We start from the raw sequence: 27,435 nt of genomic DNA on the forward strand, positions 1-27,435 counted from the left end.
ATGGATTTCTCACAGTACTTATTTTCCGTGAACTTTTTTTTAAGATTGATTGATTTATTTTTTAAAGATTTATTTTTATTGCAAAATTAGATATATAGAGAGAAAGATCTTTCGTCTGATGATTCACTCCCAAAGTGACCACAATGGCCAGAGCTTTGCGGATCTGAAACCAGGAGCCAGGAGCTCTTCCAGGTCTCCCACATGTGTGCAGTATCCTAAGGCTTTGTTCCATCCTTGACTGCTTTCCAGGCCACAAGCAGGGAGCTGGATGGAAAGCGGAGCTGCCGGGATTAGAACCGGCACCCATATGGGATCCTGGCACATTCAAAGTGAGGACTTTAGCTGCTAGGCTGCCACACCAGGCCCCAACATAGCACATTCAATGAAACTACATGGAGAGCCACTTCATGCTTTTGAAATCTAAGGCTAAATTTTAAAAACAAACTACTTTTTAAATGAGCAGACAGTATTCATCAAGCATATTTTATAGTGTTCTTGAAATGAATTAACCATGAATGCCATTCTGAAAGGATTTCTTTAGTTGTTTTGTAATTTTTTTCAACCAGTATTACATTATTCTTAAATGATGTGTTTATAATTTTCTACTAGTCACCTTATTAAGCATTTTCACCATATCTACTCTTTCATATGTTGTGAGTCATAGTAATTGGAATATAGACTATAAAATGCTTTTTAATTTTTTTAGGAGTAAGAATTCAGAAAATAATTACTGTGAGATTACTGGTAAGTGTAACTAGAGATACTTTTCTTATTTTATGCATTTTTGTTTTACATCCGTATTTCCTAATTTTTTAAAGATGTATTTATTTTAATTGGAAAGGGAAATATATAGAGAGAAGGAGAGACAGAGACAAAGATCTTCCATCAGCTGGTTCACTCCCCAAGTGGCTGAAATGGCTGGAACTGATCTAATCTGAAACCACGAGCCAGGAGCTTCTTCACGGTCTCCCAGGCGGGTGCAGCGTCCCGGGCTTTGGACCATCCTGGACTGCTTTCCCAGGCTACAAGCAGGAAGCTTAATTGGAAGGAAGTGGAGCCTTTGGGACATCAACTGGAGCCCATATGGGATCCTGGGTGTGCATGGCGAGGATTTAGCCGCTGGGTTATTGTGCTGTGACCCAGATTTCTTTATAAGTATTTTTTACTTGAAATCACTAATGTGGTGCAATGGGTTAAGCCCTACCCTATTCTGTAACTTCAGTATCCCTCATCAGAATACTGGTTTGAGGCCCAACTGCTCTGCTTCTGGTCTAGCTCCTTGGGAGAGCAGCCACACTCATGTGTAGTGCTCTGTTGAAGTTTTAGCCCCTGGCTTCAGCCTGACCCAGCCCTAGTCATTACAACCATTTGGGAAAGGAACCAGCAAATGAAAAGATGCTTCTCTGTCTCCCCTTCTCTCCTATTCTAATGTAGAGATCTTTGTTTATTTACATTGTTTCATACTGGAAATTTCACAGATGGTTTATCATTTTTTTAAGCTTCCTTTTTCATTTTTTATTTTTATTGGAAAGGCATATTTACAGAGAGGAGAGAGAGAGAAAGATTTTCCATTCACTGGTTGAGTCCCCATATGGTCGCAGCAGTCTGCTGGAGCTAAGTTGATCCAAAGCTGAGAGCCAGGAGCCTCTTCTAGGTCTTCCACATGGGTGCTGAGGTCTTTGGTCATCCTCCATTACTTTCACAGAGTCCCATCTCTGTTTTTGAATCAGCTTCCTGCTTATGCATGTGAGAGATACCAGATAAAAGCCCAGGTACTGGAGTTTCTCCCAGTTATGTAGGCGATCTGGATGGAGTCCTGACTTTAGCCATCTCCAGTCGTGGATGTTATGGGCATTTGGTGAATGAACTACCCAATTCAGACTTTCTCTGTCTCTATCTCACTGCCATTCAGATTAGAAATAGAAACATGAAGAGACCCAAAAAGAAGAAAACCAGACTCTTAGTAATATATTCATGTTTTTTTCTGAATACTACCTTTTTTTTTAAATAGGCATGAGCACATTGCTTTGTGCTCCCATTCAAACCCAGATGCAACAGAAAGAGGTAAGAGCTCATGTAGGTGCTTTCATTTTTTATTCTTTTTATAGTTAAGGCTTAAAAACATAAAGGAGTTAATGATAATGTGTGATTTAGGGATGACTTAGCAAAATGAATCTAAACTTGAAAAACTTCCTGCCTTTGTAATTAACTAAGGATAAGGTAAATCAGGACTTCTTAAATTTTAATGAACATATGAATAATTTCAGGCTTTTGTTAATTATGGTTACATTTGATGTTGCTAGCATTTTTTCATTTTTCTAATAGAAATGATTAACCTTAAATTTTTAATTTGTCTCAAAATATTTTAAAAAGTTATTCAAAGTTTAGGAAAAAAATAATAACAAATAATGTGCAACACACCATAATGTTAGTTTAAGCAAACCATGTGTCATGAAACTGTATTTGGATGGTACATATTATAAAGTACCTTTTTAGAAGTTTAAATTTGATCTGATCTCATATTTTGTCTTCATTGTAGTTTTCAGTTACAGAAAGCAACCATGAAAGGAAACATGCAGATGACCAGACAGTCGTCTTTTCAGATGAAAACCAGATGGATTTAACAGCAAGTCATACTGTGATGATTACCAAAGGCATTTTAGGTTGTACGGAAAGTGAAAAGTCCACAAAAGTAGATACCACATCATTTCTGACTAACTTAAAGCACCACCTTGAGAATTCAAGAGTGAAAAAAGAATCAAATTTTTCTGTGAAGCAAAATATTTCTTCAGAAAAGAAAATAAATTGCAGTGATTTTATTAAAAGATTGAAAACAGGAAAATATAATGCTTCTTTTTCCACAGGGCCTGATAAAGAAAATTTTGAGATACCTATTTATTTGAAAGAATCAAGCAGTGCCTCTTGTATACCTCAGACTCATATACCTGTTAATATAGATGAGAATAGTAATGACAGGACTCAAATCTTTAGAGAACAAGATGCTGGGATGAATTTTACCCAGTGTCATACAGCCAATATTCAGACATTGGTTCCCATTGCCTATGATGCCAACACAAGGGAATTTACAGGGGATACTGCAATTTTTGGAAATGACTGTATGGACTTAACACTTAACAGCACTATTCCAATTTTACCTTCAGCAGGTAATTTATCTGAAATGGAAGATCAAAGTCAAAATGTCATGATGAATGTTATGACAGGGTATGCAACTAAAGTTCCAGAAAAGAAAGCAGCCTGTGAGAATAAACAAAGTGTTGTTTTTCAGAACCCCTCCAGAAACCCTGAAGACAAAATGTGTATTATCGGAGGCCATATAATAGAGACAGAAGATCACACTGTCACACAGACTTCCAATCGGGACACCAGACCATTGCCCATGACCCAAGAATCCATGTGTTTTAGTCCATCTAGTCAAGGTTACAAGACAGTTTTTTATTCTAGTTGTAATGATGCCATGGAACTGACCAAGTATTTCTCAAGTATGAGAGAAGAGAAAATTTTGCTAAAACATGATGGTAGTTCCAAAATATGTCTCAATGCAGATGCCATGCCTCTTCTAGAGAAAACAATTTATTCAGAAGATGATAGTATGGACATTACCAAGAGTCACACAGTTGCAATAGATAATCAAATTTTAAAGCAAAATCAGACAAATGGACAGAGAGCTTCTATATCTAAAAAAGAAACAGTACTCCCAAGTTCTATAACTGTTTTAGAAAATGGGAAAATGAATGTAAATTATAGCTCTATTCCTGATGCATTGAAGGAAGGATTACAACAGAACTTGTCAAATGCTTTATCTGTTACATTAAGTAATGAAAAGACTGAACTCTTAGACAGGGACAATATGGATTTGACTGAAAGTTGCACAAGTAACTTAGGAAGTCAAGCTCCTGTTGTATCTAATCTGGTTCCAGAGAATGTCAGTAAACCTTATTGTTATGGCAAAAGTCCTTCAGAAGAATGGGAAAAAATGGCCAAAAGTCATATCAAACTATCCCAACAACCAAAGATAATGTCTGAAACTGAGTCCTGGGGTAAAGAAAAAGACAACATTTTGACGATTTCACCCTGTCTTGGTAAAGATTCTTCTCACTCAGTTGATTGTAATCAGGATACAGCAGTAAGTCATAATGTAGTCAGCTCTGGTGGACTTAATAAACAAATAACCCTGGGAAATAACAGAAATACAGTCTCAAGTGACCAGTTGTCGGCCATGAAGTTATATTCAACAGAAGAGCAATCTGCCATGAAAACTTGCAGTGCTATTATTAACAGTCACACAGAGAAATCTGTACTAGGCCAGCATTCTAAGCAACCCGATCCACCGAAGAAAAATTTAGGTGATTGCACATCTGACTGTTCTGATGATAAGATGCTTCTTTGTTCTGAAGAGGAGCAAAATATGGATCTAACCAGGAGCCACACTGTTGTCATTGGCTTTGGCAATTCTGAAATACAAGAACTTGATCAAACTAATTTAGAACATACTAGCCAGAGAACAACAATGAGTAAACAGAGAACTATAAAACTTGGAAAATGTGATAAAAGTCCTAAAGAGAAAACTGAAGTACTTGTATCTAATAATATGGATGCATTAGAAGTCAAAAATGTACAGAAACCTGGATTTCTGAAGGAAAATAAAAATACCAAAATTTTTGGAAGGGAAAGTTTTGGCAGACTAAAACATGATAAGACTGTTAGATTTTCAACAGAGACTGGTGGAAATGACATGGACATCACCAAGAGCTACACAGTGGAAATAAACTATAGGCCTTTATTAGATGACCATGATTCCCATTTGGTGTCTTTGCCAGGGACTTCAAAAACTATTTTGTATACAGGTGAGCAGGATGACATGGAGATGACTCAAAGTCATACAGCCGCCTTAGAATGTAAAACTGTTTCACCAGGTGATATAACTACAGTGGACAAAACTGTAATGTTTGTCGATGACCATGATGGGTTAGAAATGACAGAGTGCCACACTGTTTTTATTGATTTTCAAGCAATGGAGAAATGTATGCTTCCTAACTTTGAGGTTTCCAAAAGAAGAAGCCTACGACAATCAAAAGTGACATCTACTGAGGAGAAAGTTCCCTTTCTAGAAAGTGATAAAAGTGATGATAAAGCAGCGAAAGGCAACTCTTTAACTATACCGGATGAAAAGTCTAATAGTGATCCTGTAGAGAAAGCAGTAGTATTTATAAGTGATGATAACATGAAAGTATCTAAACCAACCACATTGAAAAATATCAAAGATGTACAGAAGCCTGGGTTCTTGAATGAACTGTCCGGCAGAAGTCAGAGAAGAAAAAGCCTTAGGCTCAAAAATGACAAAGCCATTGTATTTTCAGAGAGTGATAAAAATGATCCGGACACCTCCCAGGTTTGTATGATGGGAACAAATAAGAAAAGTGTGCTGGGAGATAGAGATTTCCATTTGATGCTTTCCACTTCTAAAACTATTTTGTATTCTTGTGGACAGGGTGACATGGAGATTACTAGAAGTCACACAACTGCCCTAGTATGGGAAACTGCTGCACCAGATAAAATAACTACTAGGTCCCTGAACAGAACTGTGATGTATGTAGATGATCAGAACGATCTTGAAGTCACCAAGTCCCACACTGTTTTCATTGATTGTCAAGACACAAAGAAAATATTTGAGGAATACCCTGAATTTGGAACAGCAAAAGGAAAAAGAGGCAGTTTTTCTGAGGATGATGGCTGTGTTCAGAAAGTCCCTACAAAACAAGAACTGACAACAGAAAACAAAGTTTTTCCTCATACTGAGCAAAAGCATCCTATGATACCCATTGTTCCTCATCATGTTTTGTCTGGAAATCAAAGTGAAACGGAAACCATGGAATCCCACAGAGCTACTGCAGGTGAAGAGGTCACAGGGAAGACTGTAGGTCAGACCTCTACATCAGAAAAAGCTAGAGTTGAAAGCTGTCACTTAGATTGTACAAACAGAGAAGATATGAATTTTATAAACAGTCATGTAGCTGCTATTGGTGGATCAAATGATAATTATTCTTGTTTACCAAATGCTATTTCCTGTTTTGGTAAGTTAGAGGGAAATACCATGTCCTTATGTGATAAAGATAAGGAGAAAGGCAATTGCCCATTGCAAAATGATCTTGCTTATGTCAACACTTTACCCTGTGAACATCACATGACATCTGAAAGGGTGACTGCCTCAGCTCCTTCTCTTGTCTTAGAGAAACAAGAAGCTGTTCAGACCAGTACTGAAGGACAGTTCCAGTGTGCCACAACACCACTGAAACATCAGGATCTGATTGAAGAACCTCAGAATCTATTAGCTAGTCAAACTTTAATACATTCTCAGAATCTGGGGGAGATGACTAAACTTAACTCAAAGCAAGTATCTTTTAAGCCTCCGAAGGATCCAATGGAGGCCTGTGTTGATGATACTTGTGTTGCTTCTGAGCCTCACCTCACACCCCAGCAACCTGCATTGCTTCCAAAAGGACAGAATAATGTCAATAAAGATGACATGAAAATACCTAAAGCTGTAGATAATGTTTTAAGTATTGTTACAGGATTTTCCTCCACGTCCATAAATGAAAATAAGCCCAAGATGCTCAGTAATAAGGAGTTTTCCATAGCCTGTGAAAAAGAACTGAAGGAAAACAGTCCAGTGGCTGAATGTAAGTCAGAGTTGACTGTACAAGCCATTCAGACACAAGCCAATGCTAGACATACAGCAGATCTTGTTATTGCATCTAATGCTCCATATTTTAGTAATGTCACACCAAATTTGAATAATTTGATTGGAAAAATCGAAGGGCTTTTAGACTTTCAAGCTGTTCCTAAATCACGTCCTCAAGAACAGTTACTTGAAGTAGAAAATCAGACACATAGTAAGAGTGTAGTGCAAGTCACTGAGATGCATGATACAGTTTCTAACAATGTTCAAGATAATAAAGACGAAAATAAGAATTCTAATAATGTAAGTGAAACTGCTTCTGACCCATTAAAGGCTCTTAAAGATAAAATGCGGAGACATTCTTTGGGAATCTTTTTGCCCAGATTGCCAAACAAAAGAAATTGTAGTATCACTGTTACTGATGACGCAGAGCAGGTCGCAGCAAATACAACTGCTTTAAATCAAATAGAATCTCAGCTAGCCTCCAGCAAGGAATCAGGCATTACATCTGTGGCAGCTAAACTGAACTTAAGTCCGTCTCAATTTATAAATGAGGAACATCTTCCATCATGCACTGCTGAGATTACTTCATCAGATTCCATATGCCTAGAAGATGAGGACAAAACTTTGATTGAAACACACCAAAATGAAACTTCACCATCTGAAAATAAAGTAGGAGAAACCCTTAATCGACAAAAAAGAACCTGGGTGCAAGATGAAGAAGCAGATATTCCAAGTGAGAAAAAAGTCCGGAAAAGGGAGTCTGAGCTTAGTGATACAACAAAAGAGCAAGAGGTAAGTTCTATAATAAATCTTTTCATTTTTCTTTTTTAACTTGAGGATAGTCTTAAATTTCAGTTTTAGTTTTAGTTAAGCTCACTTTTACACAGGAGAGATATTCCTGTCTTCAATAATAAGCTAGCAGGTAGATTTCTTTTTTTTTTTTTAATTTTCTATGTAGATTCAAAACAGTTTGAAGTGATAATCTCCAAAAAAATGAAATGGAAAGTTGTACCAAAATTAATGAGTGTTGGAACCAGCATTGTCATATCAGTTGACGTGACTGCCTGTGACAATAGCATCATATAATGTTCCAGTTGCGCTTGTTTATTTCCAATCCAGTTTTTTGTTAATGCAGCTGAGAAAACAGTGGAAGGTGGCCCAAATACTTGAGCCCCAGGACCCAAGCAGGAGACCTAGATGGAGCGCTTGGCTCTTGACTCTGGCCTGGCCCAGCACTGGCTCTTGCGGCCATTTAGGAAAGAGCCAGCAGACAGAAGACCTCTGTCCTTCCTCTCTGCGACTGTGCCTTTCAAATATATGAGTAAATCTTTTAAAAAATAGATTAACCAATGTTTAAATTGTGGAATTTTAAATATTCTTTTCCTCTGGTGACTTACTAGCATTAATTTATATATATATGAGAATCTAGGGGGTGGATTGCCAGAAGGCTTCAAAAAGTTTGTGGAGAAATTATCTTAAAATGTAAGCTTATTGGATCTGTCACATTAGCCTGGAGGCTAAAGTCCTCGCCTTGCAGGTGCCAGAATCCCATATGGGAACTAGTTCTAATCCCGGTAGCCTCACTTCCCATCCAGCTCCCTGTTTGTGGCCTAGGAAAGCAGTGGAGGACGGCCAAAAACCTTGGGATCCTGCTCCCACATGAGAGACCTGGAGGAGGCTACTGCCTCCTGGATAAAGATTGGCTCGGCTGCAGCCATTGCGGCCAGTTGGAATGAATCATTGGACAGAAGATCTTCCTCTCTGCCTCTCCTCCTCTCTGTATATCTGAATTTCCAATAAAAAATAAATATATTTTTTTTTAAAAAAGGTAAACTTATTTTAGTATATAAATTTTAATCAATGTATTTTTTCCCTAATATTTATTTTCCATGAAGTTTTTGAATATACCCCTCTGTGTAGTTTGAAAGGTCATGTTCAGAATTATAAATATATTAGGACTAAAAAGCATTTCTTTAAAATTTTGCTTTTTATCTATTTGAAAGAGTTACATAGAGAAAAGTATACACACAGATGCCCCTGCGCGGTGACCTAGCTGCTAAAGTCCCTGCCTTGAACGTGCCGGGATCCCATATGGGCACTGGTTTTAATTCCGGCAGCTCCACTTCCCATCCAGTTCCCTGCTTGTGGCCTGGGAAAGCAGTCGATGATGGCCCAGAGCCTTGGGATCCTGCACCCATGTGGGAGACCTGGAGGAAGTTCCTGGCTCCTGGCTTTGGATTGGTGCAGCTCCAGCTATTGTGGCCACTTTGAGAGTAAATCATTGGATGGAAGGTCTTCCTCTCTGTCTCTCCTCCTCTCTATATATCTGACTTTACAATAAAAATAAATAAATATTTTTTTAAAAAGATGCACACAGAGAAAGGTAGATGTTTCATATAATGGTTCATTCTTATAAATGACCACATTGGATGGAATTCTAGAGCTTCTTCCAGGTCACACATGCGGATGCAGGGATCCCAGTATGTCTGTCATCCTTCATTGCTTTTACCAGGCTAGCAAAGGGGATCTGAATTAGAAGCAGAGCGATTGGGTCACATACTGGCCTTCATGGTGGATGCTGGCATCACAGGCAATGACTTAACTCTCTGTTCCACAATGCTGGTCCTGGCAATTGTTTTTATTTTTGATTCATGAAATCCTAATTTGGTTAAGTTGGGGAGAATGAAAGTTATCAATGATACCAAATTTTGTAAGTGGAGAAGTAAAGGTTAGAATGTAGCAAAGACTGATTAATAAAATAGTTTAAACGCTGTTAATAAATGCATAAACAAACTTAGAAAATTAATTTGCCTCTTTAAGATGAAGTGATAGAGTCTGACATTGTGGCAGTATCCCATACATGTTCTGGTTCAAGTCCTTGCTGTTCCAGTTCTGTCGTAGCTGCCTGCTGACATGCCTGAGAAAGCAGAGGAGGATGGCCTAAGTGCTTGGGCCTTTGCATCCATGCGGGAATCCAGGAAGAAGCACCTGGTTCCTGGCTTTGGCTTAGCACAGACACGACTGCCGAGGTTACTTGGGGAGTGAAGCAGTGGATAGAAGGCCTGTCTATTCCATACAGATAAATAAAATCTTTGAAACAGTGGTAATAGTAATATAAATTTAAGTAAATAAGATTGTATGAAAATAAAATATTCTGTTGTTTTGTTCAGTAAGTATGTTGAGTCTCTTGCGTTGCACGTATTGTTTTAGATACTGGTAGTTCTCTCATGTAGTTTATAGCATTTAGGTAAAAATATTCTATCTTCAAAAGACATACGTAAGACTGATGAGATTATATTTGAAGCTGTGAAGACAAATGGTTAAATGATAAAAGTAGGACCACATGCATTTTCATATCAGCCAAAGGAGTCTTTTTCAGTTGAAGAGGAGCTCTTGCCAAGGCCACCGCATAAAACCAGTATTCTAGTCTGGTTTAATGCAGTGTGGTAGCTGTGACTTGGAGAGTTGGTAGTTGAATAATTGGATAGGTAAACATTTGATAACTTAAAGACATAGAAATGACATAGAAATATCTGAGAATGTGTGTTAGATACTGATGTGTGACTTAGATACTGTCTGCTCATATAGTATAATGCATAGATATATATTTTGAATAAAATTATTTCTAATTAAAGGCTTAGATTGCCTGTGATTCTAATTCTTTTCATAGGAATTATAGATACATTTTATGGTAGAAATGATATTTTTGTGAATTTTCAATAAATATTTAGCCATTGTTGGTATATACTGTCGTAATTTTATTCTGATAATGTCCCTAATTTATATTTTCAGGTTTTTGATCACCAAACTGAGGAGAGTATGGACAGAAATGCTAACAGTGTGTTGATCAAAAGCCTGAGCAGGACTCCGTCTAGTTGCAGCAGCTCTCTGGATTCAATCAAGGCCGATGGAACCTCTCTGGACTTCAGCAGTAAGATCTTCATGACACTAAATAACAGCAGCTATTTCCTTACATGACTGATAATTAATATATCTCATCTTAGGGAATAATTGAACATTGTGTATTATTAAGAGTTGAGAGGTGAAACAATATTTATTTTTAATAGCTATTAAAATGAATTGAGAAGTGTTTTCTTTTAGAGGCTTATAATTAGTAGAGAGTGATTAAAGCCTTCAAACTGCAGCAGACTGTACTGTCAGCGGTCTTCCCAGAAACATCCCAGTGAACACCCTCAGGGTTTTGAACCACACCTAAATCTGAAAGATAACTAAAATGAATTTTAGACTTTAATCTTGTTCATCCATGAATTTGTTCAACTTCTAGCACTCCGCAATAGTCAGATGGAATCGCAGTTTCTCAGAGATGCCATTTGTGAAGAGAGTTTAAAGGAGGTATGTTAAAAGTATTTCTCACACCTGATACAACTAATTTGTTCTAAGTTAAAAATATTGAAAATAGGCTACTTTTCTTTATCAAGGAGTCAACTAACAATTAACTATAGATTACTTGAATTCTACCTGTTAGATATTTACAAGAGTAGAAGTTAATTAGAGATCGGGAAGTCCAAGAGCATAGCAGTAGCATGTGTCCAGCAGCCTGGGAGAGCAAGAACAAACTTGCTAATTGTGGAGCTGTGAATTCCCAACTGTCCTGATCTCATCTAATCCTGATTACTTCCTAAAGAACTCAATTCCAAATAGCATTAACATATGGCTTTAGGTGTTAAGTTTACACACGAACTTTGAAGGAGAAAAACATCTATTCTGTAGTATGTAGAAATAATTAAAAGACTTGTGTGGGACAGCAGTTAAGACACTGGTTAGGATACTCTCGTGTCATATCAGAGTGTCTGTGTTCGAGTCCTCACTCCACTCCCAGTCCCAACTTCCTGCTAATGCATGAGGCATTACGTGATAGGCAGCAACAGATGATGACTCACCGTTATGACAAACTTGGATTCAGTTCCTGGATCCTGGCTGCTTTTTGGCCCAGCCTAACACAACCGTTGTGGGCATTTGGGGAATGAACCAGAATGGAATTCTGTCTCTCTCTATCCCTGTGTCTTTCCTTCTCAAATGCATGCATGCATGCATACATACATATATACATACATAATTTTGTAAGGCTTTAATTTTGGCTGGCATAATGACAAGTTTGCCTAAAGTGGCATTCTATACCACAGTCCAGCTCCCTGCTAATGCTCCTGGGAAAGTTGTGGAAGATGGCTCAAGTAGTTGGACCCTGTCATCCATGTGAAAGACCCAGATGGAGTTTTAGGCTATTGACTGCTCTGACCCAGTCCCAGCCAATGCAGTCCTTTGGAGAGTGAACCCAGAGAATGGAAGATCTTGTTCTCTCTCTGTGTCTCTGTCACTCAATCTTCTGAATCAATTTCACTTGTTAGTTTTATCTAAATGAAAGGCAGTTACCAAGAGGGAGATGGGCCCAGCGTGGTAACCTGGTGGCTAAAGTCCTCGCCTTGAACGTGCCAGCATCCCATATGAGCACCGGTTCTAATCCTAGCAGCTCTCTGCTTGTGGCCTGGGAAAGCAGTTGAGGATGGCCCAGAGCCTTGGGACCCTGCACCCACATGGGAGACCTGGAGGAAGTTCCTGGCTCCTGGCTTTGGATTGGTGCAGCACCGGCCTTTGCTGTCACTTGGGGAGTGAATTATTGTACAGGAGATCTTCCTGTCTGTCTCTCCTCCTGTGTGTATATCTGACTTTGCAATAAAATTAAAAAAAAAAAAAAAAGGGAGAAACAGAGAGGTCTTCCTTCTGTTGGTTCACTCTCCCAAGTGGCTGCAACAGTCAGGGCTGGCCAGGAAAAAGCCAGGAGTCAGAAACTTCATCTAGGTCTCCCAGATGGGTACAGGAGCCCAGTCACATGGGCAGAGAACTGGATGGAGCAGTTGGACTCGGATATGAGTTGTCAGCACTGTAGGCAGAATCTTTTTGTTTTTTAAAAGATTTATTTAATTTTGTTGGTAAGTCAGACGTACAGAGAGAAGGAAAGACAGAGAGGAAGATCTTCCATTTGATGATTCACTTCTGAAGCAGCTGCAGTGGCCACAGCTGAGCCAATCTGAAGCCAGGAGCTAGGAGCTTCTTCCGGGTTTCTCACGTGGGTGCAAGGTCCTGAGGTTTTGGGCCATTCTCAGTTGCTTTTTCAGGCAACAAGCAGGGAGCTGGGTTATAACCGGTGCCCCTATTGAATCCTGCATGTGTAAGGCTAGGACTTTTGGTGCTAAGCTTTTGCATTGGGCCCTATAGGCAGAATATTAACTATGCCATAATACCTGCCCCAATAAAAACAAATCCACCCATGTATATACCATGCAATAAAAAATAAAATGTTTTATAAATTTTAAGCTATTTAGAAACCTTTGAAGTATTTGTAGTGCAAATGTGCTTACCTTGAAAAGTTATACAAACTGTTTTTTCTTTCCTCAGAAACTCAAAAATGGGAGAATAACGATAAGGGAGTTCTTTATACTTCTTCAGGTCCACATCTTGATACAGAAACCCCGACAGAGCAATCTCCCAGCCAAAGTAAGTGCAATCTCTTAGGAATAATCAGCTCAGCTAGAATGCATTGTGTTTTCTAAGCTGAACAGCATTAAATCAAGCAATTGTCCAAAGCAAAAAAATAAAACAGCGCAAAAATAGTGCCTTGCTGATTTAGGTTAAACTCAAAAACATGTTAGCTTGGGAGAAAAAAGAAGAGGGTTTGTAGCAGCTGGTTGTATATATACAAAATTGAGGTGTTAAGGAAATAGTTACAGGATGTGATTAAGAACTTGTGTTTTCTAACATGTTGGTCACTCAATACCATCTTGATTGGCTTCATGATGTGGTTAATTTCAATGTTTCTTCCTGTTGTTGAAGATGTGTAGTGACATCTCATTAGAGGAGATGATATTCTACCAGCTCTACTTTCAGACAAAGGATGGTTTCCCAATGAAACTGTTGAATTTATCTGGACAATGGGATGCTGGACTCTCCACATGGTCCATGCCCGCAATGAAGGAATCATGACAGGATATAATCTGTACTACTATAACAAAATGGAGGAATTCAGTATTGGGGAGGTGCTGTGGGAACCCCAGAGCCTATGAAACTGTGTCATAAAATGGTATAAAATTTAAGAATAAGTAAATTTCTATTCGAATTAAAAAAAAAAAAGAACAAGAATAACCAAAACACCAAAGTAAGCCAGGTTTTCTATAGAAAATTTTCTGTAGTAAGTATATTTTGGATCTATTTTTTCAGTAATTTTGGATTACAAAAAGGCTAATAGGACTTTGTAATAACCATTTTTCAAAATCATACAATAATAGAATAAATATAGAAATCAATAGTCAACTTAAAAGATTAATAGAAAAACATATCACTGACATGGAAATATTTTTTTCTCTTTTTTAAAAAGATTTATTATTATTTTTTTAATTGGAAAGGCAGATATACAGAGAGGAGAGACAGAGAGGAAGATCTTCCAACCGATAGTTCACGCCCCAAGCAGCCACAATGGCTGGAGCTGTGCCAATCTGAAGCCAGGAGCCTCCCCTGGGTCTCCCACACGGGTGCAGGGTCCCAAAGTCTTGGACCTTCCTCAACTGCATTCCCAGGCCACAGGCAGGGAGTTGGATGGGAAGCGGGCCGCCAGGATTAGAACCAGCACCCATATGGGATCTTGGCGCTTTCAAGGCAAGGACTTTAACTGCTACGCTATCGTGCCAGGCCCTATTTTTTTCTCTTAAGTTTGTCAATTTTTTAATAAAGATTTATTTATTTCTCCGGTTGGAAAGTCAGAATTATGGAGAGGACAGACAGAAAGATCTTCTGTTTTCTAGTCCACTACCCAAGTGTCCACAATGATCAGAGTTGAACTGATCCAAAGGCAGGAGCCAGGAGCTTCTTCTGCGTTTCCCATGTGAGTGCATGGTCCCAAGACCATCCTTAAGGGTCCCTCCCCACCTCCCCTTACAGCCACAATAGGAAGATGGATGGGAAGTATAGTAACCAGGATACAAACAGTCACCCACATGGGATACTGGCGCTTGTAAGGTGAGAGCTTCAATTGCTAGCCTGTTGCCCCAGGGTCATCAGATTTTTTTTTAAAGGTTTATTTATTGAAAAGTCATAATTACGGAGAGAAGGTGAGACAGAAAGCTTTTCCGTTCTCTGATTCACTCCCAAGTGACCACAACAGCTGGAGCTGAGCTGAACCAAAGCCAGGAGCCTTTTCTGGGTCTCCCAAACAGGTGCAGGGACCTAAGACTTTGGGCCGTCCTGATCTACTTTCCCAGGCCATAAGCAGAGAGTTGAATGGGAAATGGAGCTTGGGACACAAACCAGTGCATCCTGGCACATGCAAGGCGAGGACTTTAGCCACTAGTCTATTGTGCTGGGCCCATATATTTTTAATGATGTATTTTTTTTTAAAAGATGTATTTATTTCTACTTGAAAGTCAGTTACAGAAACAGACACAGAGATCTTCCAGGTGGGTACAAAAACTCAAGGCCTTTGGCCATTCACCACTGCTTTCCCAGGCCACAAGCAGTGACTCGGATGGGAAGTAGAGCAGCTGGCACAAAAATTGGTGCCCATGTGAGATTCTGGTGCATGCAATGTGAGGATTAGTCAGTGAGCCATCATGCCAGTTCTAAATTGCCTTTGAAATAGATAAAAAAAAAAACAAATGTTTTAAACAAATATACTAAGAGGTAGGAAAAAAGGATTGTCCATATATTAAAAATTACGCTTTTTAAGAAATTTATCAATTCTGCACCCAGCACGGTAGCCTAGTGGCTAAAGTCCTCGCCTTGCACATGCTGGGATCCCATATGGACACTGGTTCATGTCCTGGCTGCCCTGTTTCCCATCCAGTTTCCTGCTTTTGGCCTGGGAAAGCAGGTGAGGATGGCCCAAAGCCTTGGGACCCTGCATCCACATGGGAGACCCTAAGGAGACTTCTGGCTCCTAGTTTGGAACAGTGAAATTCTGGCCATTGCAGCCACTCAGGAAGTTGATCAATGGATGGAAGATCTTCCTGTGTCTCTCCTCCTTTCTGTTTCTCTGCTTTTTCTATAAAAATAAATAAATCTTAAAAAAAAAAACAATTTTTATCAGTTCAGACAGATTTTTTTAAGATTTATGAATTTATTTTATTGAAAGTCAGGATTAAAGAGAGCGGCAGAAAGAGATATTCTCTGGCATACACCCTAAGTGACCACAGCAGCTAGGGCTGCATCAGGCTGAAGCCAACAGCCAGGAGTTTCATTCTAATCTCCCACATGAGTGGGAAGGACCCAAACATTTGAACTATATTCCACTGCATTTCCCAGGCCATCAGCTGGGTGCTGTGTCAGAAGTGGAGCAGCTGGGACATGGATAGGCACCCATATGGGATGCCAGCGTTAAAGATTGTGACTTTACCTCAATGCAGCACCTCTGACAGATTTTAAAGCTTTGGGGTTTTTTTTTAGCAAAATGAAAATTTTCTCTCTCTGTTTTTTAAAGATTTATTTATTTTTAAATTGGAAAGGCTGATCAGATTTATAGAGATTTATTCCTCAGTGGCACAGTGGCTTTCAAAGCCGGGAGCCAGGAGCTTCTTCATGGTTTCCCACATGGGTCCATGGGCCAAGGTCCTTGGCTGTCCTCCAGTGCTTTATCAGTCCATTTCCCCGAGCAGGGAACTGGGCAACAGAGTTAAACAGTCAAGACATTAACCAGTGCCCAAAAGCCATAGGTGGAGCCTTTAAACAGAGCCGTAGATGGAGGCTTAATATACTATGCCACAGCACCAGCCCCTTCAGACCACTTTGATTTCTTCAAGATTGAAACATTAAGCTCTCCTAAACATCTGTTGGGAAATAGACTTTGAAGTCACATACTTGAATTCAAATTCTGTTTAGAGCTTAAAAGCTGTATGAATATAATAGAGACTTTATGTTTTTCTTAGAGACCTTTAAAAAAAATTAGGCTCACTGAAATGTGTATTAGCTCTGGTGCATGTTTTTTACTTAAGAAACCAGTTCTTGGGGACTGATTTTTTTGTTGTTGTTGTTTGTTTTGTTTTTCAGTTTACTATAGGCATGCCACCCACTCCAGAGGACTTGATGTTAAGACAATATGTTTATGGACCCAAGACAGAGATTTATAAAGAAGATTGTGAGGCTCTTCGTCAAAAGATTGAAGAGTAAGACAGCTTTGATTTTGTTTTTGTTTGTGCAGTTTTTGTGTGTTTTTGTTTTTGATCAGCAAATAGTCTATAGGATAAGGTTTTCTCTAGAATAATAGTGGTAGGAGGAAAAGTTGATGATATTAATTGATGTGACAGAGGGAGAGATCTTTCATCTGCTGCTTCACTTCCCAAATGGCCACAACAGCTGAGACTGTGCAGAACCCTGAGCTTTTTCCAGATGGTCAGCGTAGGTGCAGGGGCCCAAGGCTTGGGCCATTCCCCACTGCTTTCCCAGATACAATAGCAGGGAATTGGATCAGAAGTGGAGCAGCTAGGAATGAACCAATACACATATGGGATACCAGCACTGCAGGAAGTGGCCAAACTTCTGTGCCACAATATTGGCCTAATATAACTTTATCTATTAATTTTTAAATTTTTTTTTAATTAGAAAGCAGATTTACAGTGAGAAGGAGAGATCTTCCATCTCCTGGTTCATACCCTAAGAGGCTGCAATAGCCAGAGCTGAGCCAATCAGCTTTCCCATGTGGTTGCACGGTTCTAGGCACTTGGACCATCCTTTGCTGGTTTTCCAGGCCAGAAGCTGGAAGCTAGATGGGAAGTAAAGCAGCCGGGACACAAATTGGTGCCCATATGGGATCCTAGCAGCTGGAAGGCAAGGATTTAGCCACTGAGCCATTACACTGGGCCAAAATAACTTTATTCTTAAGAACATACTAATGTATATAGTAGTGGCATATTGTAAAAAAACACAACATAAACATGTTTTGATAAGTTAGAAAGCGGGATGTCAGGCCCAGCACGGTAGGCTAGCAGCTAAAATCCTCATTTTGAATGTGACAGGATCCCATATGAGCTCCAGTTCTACTCCCGGCAGCCCCACTTCCCATCCAATTCACTGCTAGTGGCCTGGGAAAGCAGCTGAGGACAGCCCACAGCCTTGGGACCCTGCACCCATGTGCGAGACCAGGAAGAGGCTCCTGGCTTCTGGATTCAGATTGGCTCAGCTCCAGCCATTTTGCCACTTGGGGAATGAATCATCGGACACAAGATCTTCCTCTTTTTCTTCCTCTCTGTATATCTGACTTTCCAGTAAAAATAAATAAATCTTTAAAAAAGAAAAAGCGGGATATCTGAAGTAAAATGTGATGAAGTTATAAAATAGAAGGTACATCACAAAATCTGTTTACTTTTTATTGTTTACTGTTCCTTCTTGTTAAAAATTTTATTTATTTGATCTTCGGAACTGGATTAGGCTCCTGACTCCACCATGCTGCCACCATCTTGCAGCAGGGAGAGTGTAGGCAGTGTTCGGCAATTTTATTTATTTGAAAGAATTACACAGAGCGGTAGAGAAAGAGACTTCTGTCTGCTGAATCACTTCCCAGGTGGTCACAATGGCCAAGGTTGTGCCAGGCTGAAGCCAGGAAGCAGGTGCTTCATCCAGGCCTCCTGTGTTGGTGACAGCGGCACAAGCATCTGGGTCATATTTAGTAGGGATCTGGGTTTGAAGCAGTGTACACAGGACACAGATTGGCAGTGGTCATATGGGATGCTGTCTTTATGGGTATCAGCTTTTATCCACTATGCTACAATGCTGGCCCCTGCAACCTGCATTTTTTGAATGGCAGTAAATGTGTATGTTTAGGTTAAAAGACCTAAAGAAATACAGAAAACAATATGGATATTGTGATACAGTGGGCCAAGCCACTTCTTGGGACATACAGAGTGCCGAAGCCCTGGTTGCTCCCCTTCTGATTCAGCTGCTTCCTTACACGTTTTCTAGGAAGCAACAGATAGTGTTGCTAAAGGATTTGGGTCCTTGCTGTGCATGTGGGAGGAAGCCCTACCTACAAAACTGTATACTAGAAAATAAGAATAAAAAACAAAAAATAAGCATTTGAGGAGCCAGTGGTGTGGCATAACGGGTTAAACTGCTGCTTGTAATGCCAGTGCTGGTTTGAGCCTTGGTTATTGTACTTTTGATCCAGCTGCTGTCAATGAGCCTGGAAAAGCGGTACAAGATGGCCCAAAGATTTGTTGTTATTGTTGCTGTTGTTGTTTCTACATACCACAATTTTTTAAAGATTTATTTATTTTTATTGGAAAGGCAGATTTACAGAGTGAAGGGGAGACAGAGAGGAAAGTCTTTCATCCACTGGTTCACTCTCCAAGTGGCTGCAACACTGATCTGAAACTAGAAGCCCAGAGCCTCTTCCAGGTCTCCCATGTGGTGCAGGGTCCTAAGGCTTTGGGCTGTCCTCGACTGCCTTCCCAAGCCACAGCAGGGAACTGGATGGGAAGCGGGGCTACTGGGATAAGAATCGGTGCCTGTATGGGATCCCGGTGCATTACAAATGAGGAGTTTAGCCACTAGGTTATCACGCTAGGCCCAAGATGGCCCAAAGTTGTTTTTTTTTTTTTTAATGTTTAAAAGATATTTAATTTTTACCAGCAAAACATAGTGTGTGAATTCCAGTTTAACGGTTTTGATACACATAATGTGCATTATAATACATGTATATGAGACATTCCGGAGAAGTGGATGGGAGGAGACAACACAGAGATTATCACTAAATAGGAGAAGCTGGCTGAGCATTTCCATTTAGTTCAAAACTCTCAACCACCTGACTTTCAGCTTCTCAGTCTTGAAGCTCATATTTGCATTGACGTTGGTCACTTTGACTTGCGTGCAGTGGTGGCGGGTAGGTCCCTCATGGTGCAGCTTCCTGAGGAAGGTTTCTCATCTTTGCTGTTCTTGATCATCAAAGGTCAGTTAGGCAGCCAGAGACACAGGCCATGGTGGACAAGTGTCCTATAGATACCTGTGCTCAAATCTCTCCATCCCTGTGGGAAACATTCTGAAGCATTTTCCACATTATTATTAAGCGTGTCCATGAATCTCAGTCACAAGCTGGCCATGCACTAGGTATTGGGTTTATCCTTATTTGGTTTCACTTTCCTCAACTCCTCATTGTGCCTTCCTGAATCTCTTCTCTTGGAAGCCACTTGGATTCATTATTTGTCTCAGTAACTAATTTTGCGGAGACTCCAGCTCAAACAACACTCTGACTTGGTGTTGCACATAAATGGTGGAGCCATAGTTGATTCTACTTAGTCTTGAATATTTTAATCATACTTATATTAATTGTGCCTTTATCATATTCAAATTAATATGCCAGAAATAACTGAAATGGTTCACTGTAACAAGCCTCCAACCTCTTACTCTCAACTGACCAATAAACATTAATTTACATTTCATCAAGTAAGTTTGCATTTGATGATTAGAAATATTCTAAGCATTTTTTTTCTTCAGTTGTACAGTTTTTTTCTCTTGGGTTTTTTTGTTTATTTGTTTTTAATTGATACAGTCTAGGTGATACAACTGGTACAGTTTGGTTGGCACTGGGGTCTCCCTCCACGTTCCTGGCAGAAAGTTCTAAGTTCCTGTACCAGCATGAGAGACCTAGATGAGACTCCTGGGTCCTGATTGGGCCTCGCACAGCTCCAGCTATCATATCCATTTAGAGAGTGAACTAGCTGATGAAAAATCTCTTCTCTAGTTTTTCCCCTTACTTTGCCTTTCAAATAAATAAATCTTAACTAAATAGAAACTTGAAAGTAATTTTAAGACAATTTTTATTTTTTTTTTAAGATTTATTTTCATTACAAAGTCAGATATACAGAGAGGAGAGACAGAGAGGAAGATCTTCGTCCAGTGATTCACTCCTCGAGTGACCGCACTGGCCGGTGCTATGCCAATCCGAAGCCAGGAGCCAGGAACCTCTTCCGGGTATCCCACGTGGATACAGGGTCCCAAGGCTTTGGGCTGTCCTCACCTACCCTCCCAGGCCACAAGCAGGGAGCTGGATGGGAAGTGGAGCTGCCAGGATTAGAACCGGCATCCATATGGAATCCTGGCGCGTTTAAGGCAAGGACTTTAGCTGCTAGGCCATGGTGCCGGGCCCCAGACTTTTTATTTGAGAGGCAGAGTTAAAGAGAGAATGAGAAACAGCATGAGAGAGAGATTTTCCATCTGCTGGTTCATTCCCCAAATGCCTGCAGTTGCTGGAACTGAGATGATGCAAAGCCAGGAACCAAAAGCTTCTTCCAGGTCTCTCACATGAGTAGGCGATCTCAAGGACTTGAGCCATTGTCCACTTTTCTTAGACCATAAGCAGGGAACTGGGTTGGAAGTGGAGCAGGTTCCACATGAGCCAGTGGCCATATGGGATGCTAGCACTGCAGGCAGCTTAGCTAGCTACACCATGGTGCTGGCCCCGAAATTAATCTTCTTAAGTAATACAAATAGTGTATTGGCAGTATAATTAGCAACTAAGTAGACATTCATCTCTAGGCAACCTTGTTTTGTTAATCACCTAAAATCTCCTTTAGTAGGCAGTGTTGTAAAGCTGCCACCTGTATTGCTGGCATCTCATGTGGTGCTAGTTTGTTCCTTGCCTGCTTCTTTACCAATCCAGTTCCCTGCTAGTGATCTGAGAAAAGCAACAGAAGATTGCCCTCGTGCTCAGGCCCTTGCTGCCCATGCAGGGGAGTTGAAATAAGCTCTTATTCTGACTCCTGGACAGGCTCAGCCCTGGCTGTTGCAGCCCTTTGTGGAGTGAAGCAGTCGGGATTGATCTAGCATCTGGAAGATCTTTTTCTCAACCTCTCCCTCTCTCTAATTCTACCTTTCAAATAAGTTTTTCCCAATTATCTTTTTATTCTCCTGGTCTGCTAGAGGGAATGGGGAGGGGACTGTTCCTTGTTGTCAAACTGCATCAGCACCCAGGAATGAAGATAACTCCTTTGATGACGCCTTAGACACCCCCATGTGGGGATAAATATTGTGAGAGTGTTACATGTGTGGTCTTGATAGTTCTGAGACAGTGTTGGCTTCGTTGTACCAGGTTGGATAATCTTTCCAAGTTCTGTTGGTTGACCAAGTCCCCCTCATTGAGCAGCTGTGGACTGGGATTGAACCAGTAGATGGAAGATCTCTTTCTCATCCTCTCCTCCTCTATAATTCTGCTTCTCAAATAATTTTTTTAACTGAATATGCCCATAAACCTAAATTAATTCATTGAAAGTAGCTTCTGAACTCCATGCTAATTAACTTCTGTATTTCAGATTAAAGCTTTCTTCATTGAACCAAGATAAACTGTTAACTGATATAAATAGAAACCTGTGGGAAAAAATGAGATGCTATTCTGATGCAGAGGTACTGTGCTCGTTTTCTGATTCAGAATCAATGTGCACATTTTGGACAGTGTGGTAAAACAAATGCTTCTCTGTAATTAGTTATGAGTCCTTTATCATATTTTAATATATGAGATATAATTAAAGTTTATTTGGAGTTCCTTCCATTTGCTTTTTAATTAATTACAGATGGATAAAAGGCTAACTTTAACTAATTAATAAGCAAGCCATTTCACATGTCTCCTAATGTATTTGAAAAAAACTTAGGTAAGGGCTATTTTCTTATTCATAATTAAGTGAATCAATGTAATATTGAGAGTTTTGTTAACTAAAAGCTTATCATTGTTTAATTTACTGTAGAAATAAGTGAATGAAAGGCAACAGCTAAAATTCAGATGTTTCATTCTGTTCTTGAACAATTATATGAAATTAAATTTCCATGTGAGAAGTGTCCCACCATAGAAGACACAGTGCAAGATGGGCAAATCCTTGTCCAGGACAGCTGAAAATCCTACCTAGACTGTTTACTCTTCTGATTCATTTGTTTAGTGTAGTATCCTCTTTAACTCTCCCTTACAGCTGAAGACCTTTGGGGCTTACCTTAACAAAATAAAGTCATGTTTTACCAAGATGACCAAAGTCTTCACCCATCAAGGAAAAGTGGCTCTGTACAGCAAGCTGGTGCACTCAGCTCAGGTAATTTGAAAAAGTTAACAGCGTGGAAAGAAAGAACAATTACAACTCATATTTAGTGGTAGTTGAGTTTGAAGAATGTTCTTTGAGAGATATGAGGATGAACTTGGGCAAAAGCTTACAGTTATGCCTAAGAGGTGAGGTTCAGTTATTCAAAAGTGGCAAATCCTGACTTCTTGAGCAACACTGAAGAAAAAACACTAACATAAGCATGTGCTTCATGCCAAATAGTATCCATTATTCATATTGAAGTAAAATACACAAGATTGTGGTCTCCATTGCTAAAGACCAGAGTATATTCTTCCTCATTGTCCATGAAAACTGTATGCGTGCTTGGGTTTAAAGTTGCATTTCCCAATAATCATCCTTTGAGGACTTTGTGCACAAAAAAACTTTGCCTTGCGAAGAAAGTATGGGAAATATCATGTGGAATATTCCTTTTAGAGCAGTATCAATCCTAAGTGCAGACCTGAAGCATTGACCTTCATTTAAGATTTCTCTTGTCATGATTTAAGTGTAGCAGTTTTATATCAGCAATTAGAATTATTTCTGATGATTCATTAAGGGGATTAATTTTATAATCTGTGTTGTTTCATGTTTAGCAAGAGAGGGAGAAACTTCAGATAAGGATAGAGGAAATGGACAGCCTCCTTAAGAAGATGAGTAACTGTCTTACTGAGATGGAAAAAGGTAAGGCATTTTGAACAATTTTCCAAAAGAAATGTTAATTTAAATGTTTCCCTAAAGTATAGATGATCTCAAAAATTACAAAGTTCCACAAAATCTAGGGGCTGAAGTCCTTGCCTTGTGTGCACCAGTTCATGTCCCAGCTGTTCTGCTTCCCTTCTGGCTCCCTGCTTATTCCCTAAGGGGACCTTGGGGTCCGGTGCAGGTCCTTGGAACTCTGCCTGCATGAGAGGCCTGGAGGAGGCTCCTGACCCCTGACTCCTGACTTTGGACTGTCTTGATTCCGGTCATTGCGGCCACTTGGGGAGTGGGCCAGTGAATGGAAGATCCTTTTCTCTGTCTCTCCCTCTCCCTGTGAATCTGCTTTTCCAAAAAATAGGACTAAATCTTAACCAAAAAAATGTATTTTAATTAAAAATTAAAAAAATAAAAGATCTATGAGACAGGTTGTGCCCTTAAGTGACTTATAATCATTTTATTGAGAAAACTTTCACTTCTCTGTTGATTTGCTGACATTTTTAACTTCCAGGTGTTTCTCTGTGGAAAAATATCATTAAGGACCTTAATCTCTGTAAATAGATCAGATTTAATTTTCTTATTTTCATTTTATTTGAAGGAGACACAAAGAAGGACAGATGAAAGAGATCTTCCCTATGCCTGTTCACTCCCCAAAATGCCCAAAACACCCAGAGCTGAGCTCAGTTAAACCAGGATCCTGGAACTCAGTCTTGATCTCTCCTGAGTTGCAAGAACCCAAGTTCTTGCCATCACTGGTGCCTGCCAAGGTGTGCTTCAGCTAGAATTGAATCAAAAAAAGAACCAAGACTTAAACCAGGCATTCTGATAAAGGATGCAGGTGTCCCAAGTAGCATTTGCTGCAGCAAAATCCTGTCCCAAAGCTTTCCCTCGGGGCCCAGCGTTGAGAGTGATAAGTGACAGCTTTCAGGGTAAACATCTAATATCTGAGTGCTGGGCCTAGTCCCTGTTCTTACTTTTTGTGTCCCGTTTCCTGCTAATGTTCCTGGGAAGGCAATATAAGATCGTACAGGTGCTTGGGCCCCTCCTTCACACTGGGGACACCAGGATGGATATCTGGCTCCTGAATTTGACCTGTTTGCCCCTTGGCTGTTGTAACCATTTGGAAAGTAACCAATAGATGGAAGATCTCTCTTCCTCTGCTTCCTCATTCTCCTTCTCTTCCTTTCTCTCCTTCATTCTCCTACCCTCTCTCTTTTCCTTCTCCTTTGTCTTTCAAATAAAAGAATAAATTTAAGGACTGCAATGGTTTAATTGGCTTATCCTCCACCTTTAAGTGCTAGCATCCCATGTGGGCTCTGGTTCAAGTCCTGTATGCTCCACTTCCCATCCAGCTTATGGCTTGGGAAAGCAATGGAGGACAGCCAAAAGCCTTTGAACTCTATACCAGAAGCAGCTCTGGGCTCCTGGCTTTGGATCATCTCAACTCCAGCAATTGTGGCCATTTGGGAAGTGAACCAGCAAATGGAAGCTTTCTGCCTGCTTCTGTAAATTTGTCAGTTCAGTAAAAATAAGTCTTTTTTTTTTTTTTTAATTGGAGGTCAGGGAATAAATTTTTTTTTAAATATATTTTTATTTTGGATTTTGAATTATGTGGTGCAATTTTGTATAGTCTAGGACTACCCCCCAAACTCCCACCCCTTGACAGATTTTCCCCATTTTACTACAATAGTATATTGTATATTCCTTCATAAGGAATTCTATTGGTCTCTTATTTAAGTGTACCCCAACATTGTTGGTACAGACAATATCAGACAGTCCAGCATCCCATTGTCTACACATGCCCAACAGTTTCATTGGGAATCTGTCTTTCGTCTGAAAGCAGGGGTGCATGTTCTGTTATTCCCCTATATCTGTATATGGTAGACCCCAGTACTCCATCATACATTTCCATAATTGAAAAGCCATGAAACCAGGTCAACAACTGGTATGAGTTAGAATAGCACAGCAACATCGACAACAAATTACAGCACCATGAAAAAATGCACCACTGAGTAACCAACACGTGAGTGACAAAAAGGAAACACAAAAGTCTCTTGGGAAATATGATGCCACAATGTAATCCATGAGCCATAATCCATGCGTCCCTTTCAATTATGTCCACATCATCAAAAATATAATAAATTTATTATTTAAAAAAAAAGAAAAGAAGTCCTTTGTGGCTAGGGCAATGACTGGTGCATAAAGGGTGTTTAGCGCACTATACAACATATATACTGGATTTGAATCACTCAAGAGTAAATGTGGGCAGGACTGTGACACAGTGGGTTAAGCACTCCATTTGAAATGTTACATCCAATATCAGAGTGCTGGTTCAAGTTCTGTCTCCTGTGGTTCAAATCTGCTTTCTTGCTAATACAATAGGTGGGCACCAAATGATGGCTTTCAAAGAAATGAATCTTTTGAAAAAGTAAAAACAGGGCCTGACACGATTGCCAAGTGGCAAAAGTTCTTGCCTTGCATGGGCTGGGATCCCATATGGGTGTCAGTTCATGCCTCAGCTGTTCCACTTCCCAGCCTTTTCTCTGCTTGTGGACTGGGAAAGCAGTATAGGACATCCGAAAACCTTGGAAACCTGCACCAGTGTAGGAGACCCGAAAGAAGCTACTGGCTTAAAATTGGCTCAGTTCCAACCTTTGCAGCCACTTGGGGAGTGAACCAGCAGATGGAAGATCTTACTCTCTCCATATCTTTCTTTCTGTATATATAACTTTCCAATGAAAATGAATAAATCTTTTTTAAAAAATTGTGCTAAAATCTAAACGTGCTTTAGATGGGAAGCCACAGAGAAGGGAAACCTTGTGTCTGTCAAGGACCATTTGGTTATCTGTAACATAATTCATGAGCCATACAAAATTCACCTGCTGTAGGTTTATTGAGATTTGAGTCATGCCTGAAGTTGCCTTGGTGGAATCAGATCAAGGAATAACTCCTAGATTTTCAGTTTAAAATATATGGCTCAATGGCTAAATCCTTACTTTGCAAGCACTGGGATACATCTGGGTACCGGTGCCAGTCCCAGATGCTCCACATCCCATCCAGCTCCCTGTTATGACCTGGAAAGTCATTAGAAGATGTCCCAGAAACCTATGGTCCCTGCTCCTGCATAGGAGACCCCAAGGGGACCCTGGGTTCTGGCTTCAGGTCAGCTCAACTTTAGCCATTGCAACCATTTGGGAAGTGAACCAACGGATAGGGGATCTTTCTGTCTCTCCTTCTCTCTGTAAATCTGGTTTGTGTTTCCAATAAAAATAAATAAATCTTTTTAAAAATGTATATCTATATATTTTTAATTTTTTCATTTTATTAAATCATTTGCTGGTTTACTCCCCAAATGCTGATCAAGGCAGAATCTCCCCAAGTGGCTGCAACAACCAAAGTTGAGCCAATCTGAAGCCAGGAGCTGCTTCCTCGTCTCCCACATGGGTGCAGGGTCTGAAGGCATTGTGCTGTCCTCTGCTGCTTTTCCAGGCCACAAGCAGGGAACTGGATGGAAAGTGGAGCAGTCAGATCATGAGCTTGAGCCCATATGGGATCCTGGCACTTTCAGGGGAGGGGATTATCCAATTGAGTCCCTGTACCAGGCTCAATCTATTATTTTGTTAAAAGGTTTATTTATTTGTAAATATATAATATCATATTTAAGAATATTATATATATATTATATACATATACTGTCATATATAAATAAAACAGAGTTACAGAACGAAAGTAGAAACCAGATCTTCCATTCACTGATTCACTCCCCAAATGGCCACAGTGACTGGAGCTGCACGTTCCAAACCCAGGATCTGGGGGCTTCTTCCAGGTCTCTTAGATCAGTGCAAAGGGCCCAGGCCTTTTTCCCAGGCAGATTTGTAGGGAGTCACCTCTAAGTGGAGGAGCTAGGGCTCAAACTAGTGCCTGCATGTGATACTGGCACTGCAAGCAGAAGCTTTACATGCGGTG

The 27,435-nt window shown here is 40.0% G+C and overlaps 1 protein-coding gene across 1 annotated transcript in view; it reads left to right on the forward strand.

The window, feature by feature from the left end:
• The window catches only part of KNL1 (kinetochore scaffold 1), a 55,894-nt gene that overhangs the window by 16,646 nt on the left and 11,813 nt on the right, over positions 1 to 27,435 (forward strand). Inside the window, exons 8-17 of the mRNA XM_040969113.1 lie at positions 707 to 744; positions 2,012 to 2,064; positions 2,540 to 7,492; positions 10,493 to 10,631; positions 10,986 to 11,053; positions 13,115 to 13,213; positions 16,751 to 16,866; positions 22,003 to 22,093; positions 22,651 to 22,767; positions 23,367 to 23,454. Coding sequence (XP_040825047.1) covers positions 707 to 744; positions 2,012 to 2,064; positions 2,540 to 7,492; positions 10,493 to 10,631; positions 10,986 to 11,053; positions 13,115 to 13,213; positions 16,751 to 16,866; positions 22,003 to 22,093; positions 22,651 to 22,767; positions 23,367 to 23,454 — 5,762 coding nt within the window. The remainder of the gene's footprint in view (positions 1 to 706; positions 745 to 2,011; positions 2,065 to 2,539; positions 7,493 to 10,492; positions 10,632 to 10,985; positions 11,054 to 13,114; positions 13,214 to 16,750; positions 16,867 to 22,002; positions 22,094 to 22,650; positions 22,768 to 23,366; positions 23,455 to 27,435) is intronic.

Source organism: Ochotona curzoniae, unplaced genomic scaffold (assembly GCF_017591425.1).
Source record: "Ochotona curzoniae isolate NIBS_2020 unplaced genomic scaffold, NIBS_Ocur_1.0 scaffold_4701, whole genome shotgun sequence".
Classification (NCBI taxonomy): Eukaryota; Metazoa; Chordata; class Mammalia; order Lagomorpha; family Ochotonidae; genus Ochotona; species Ochotona curzoniae.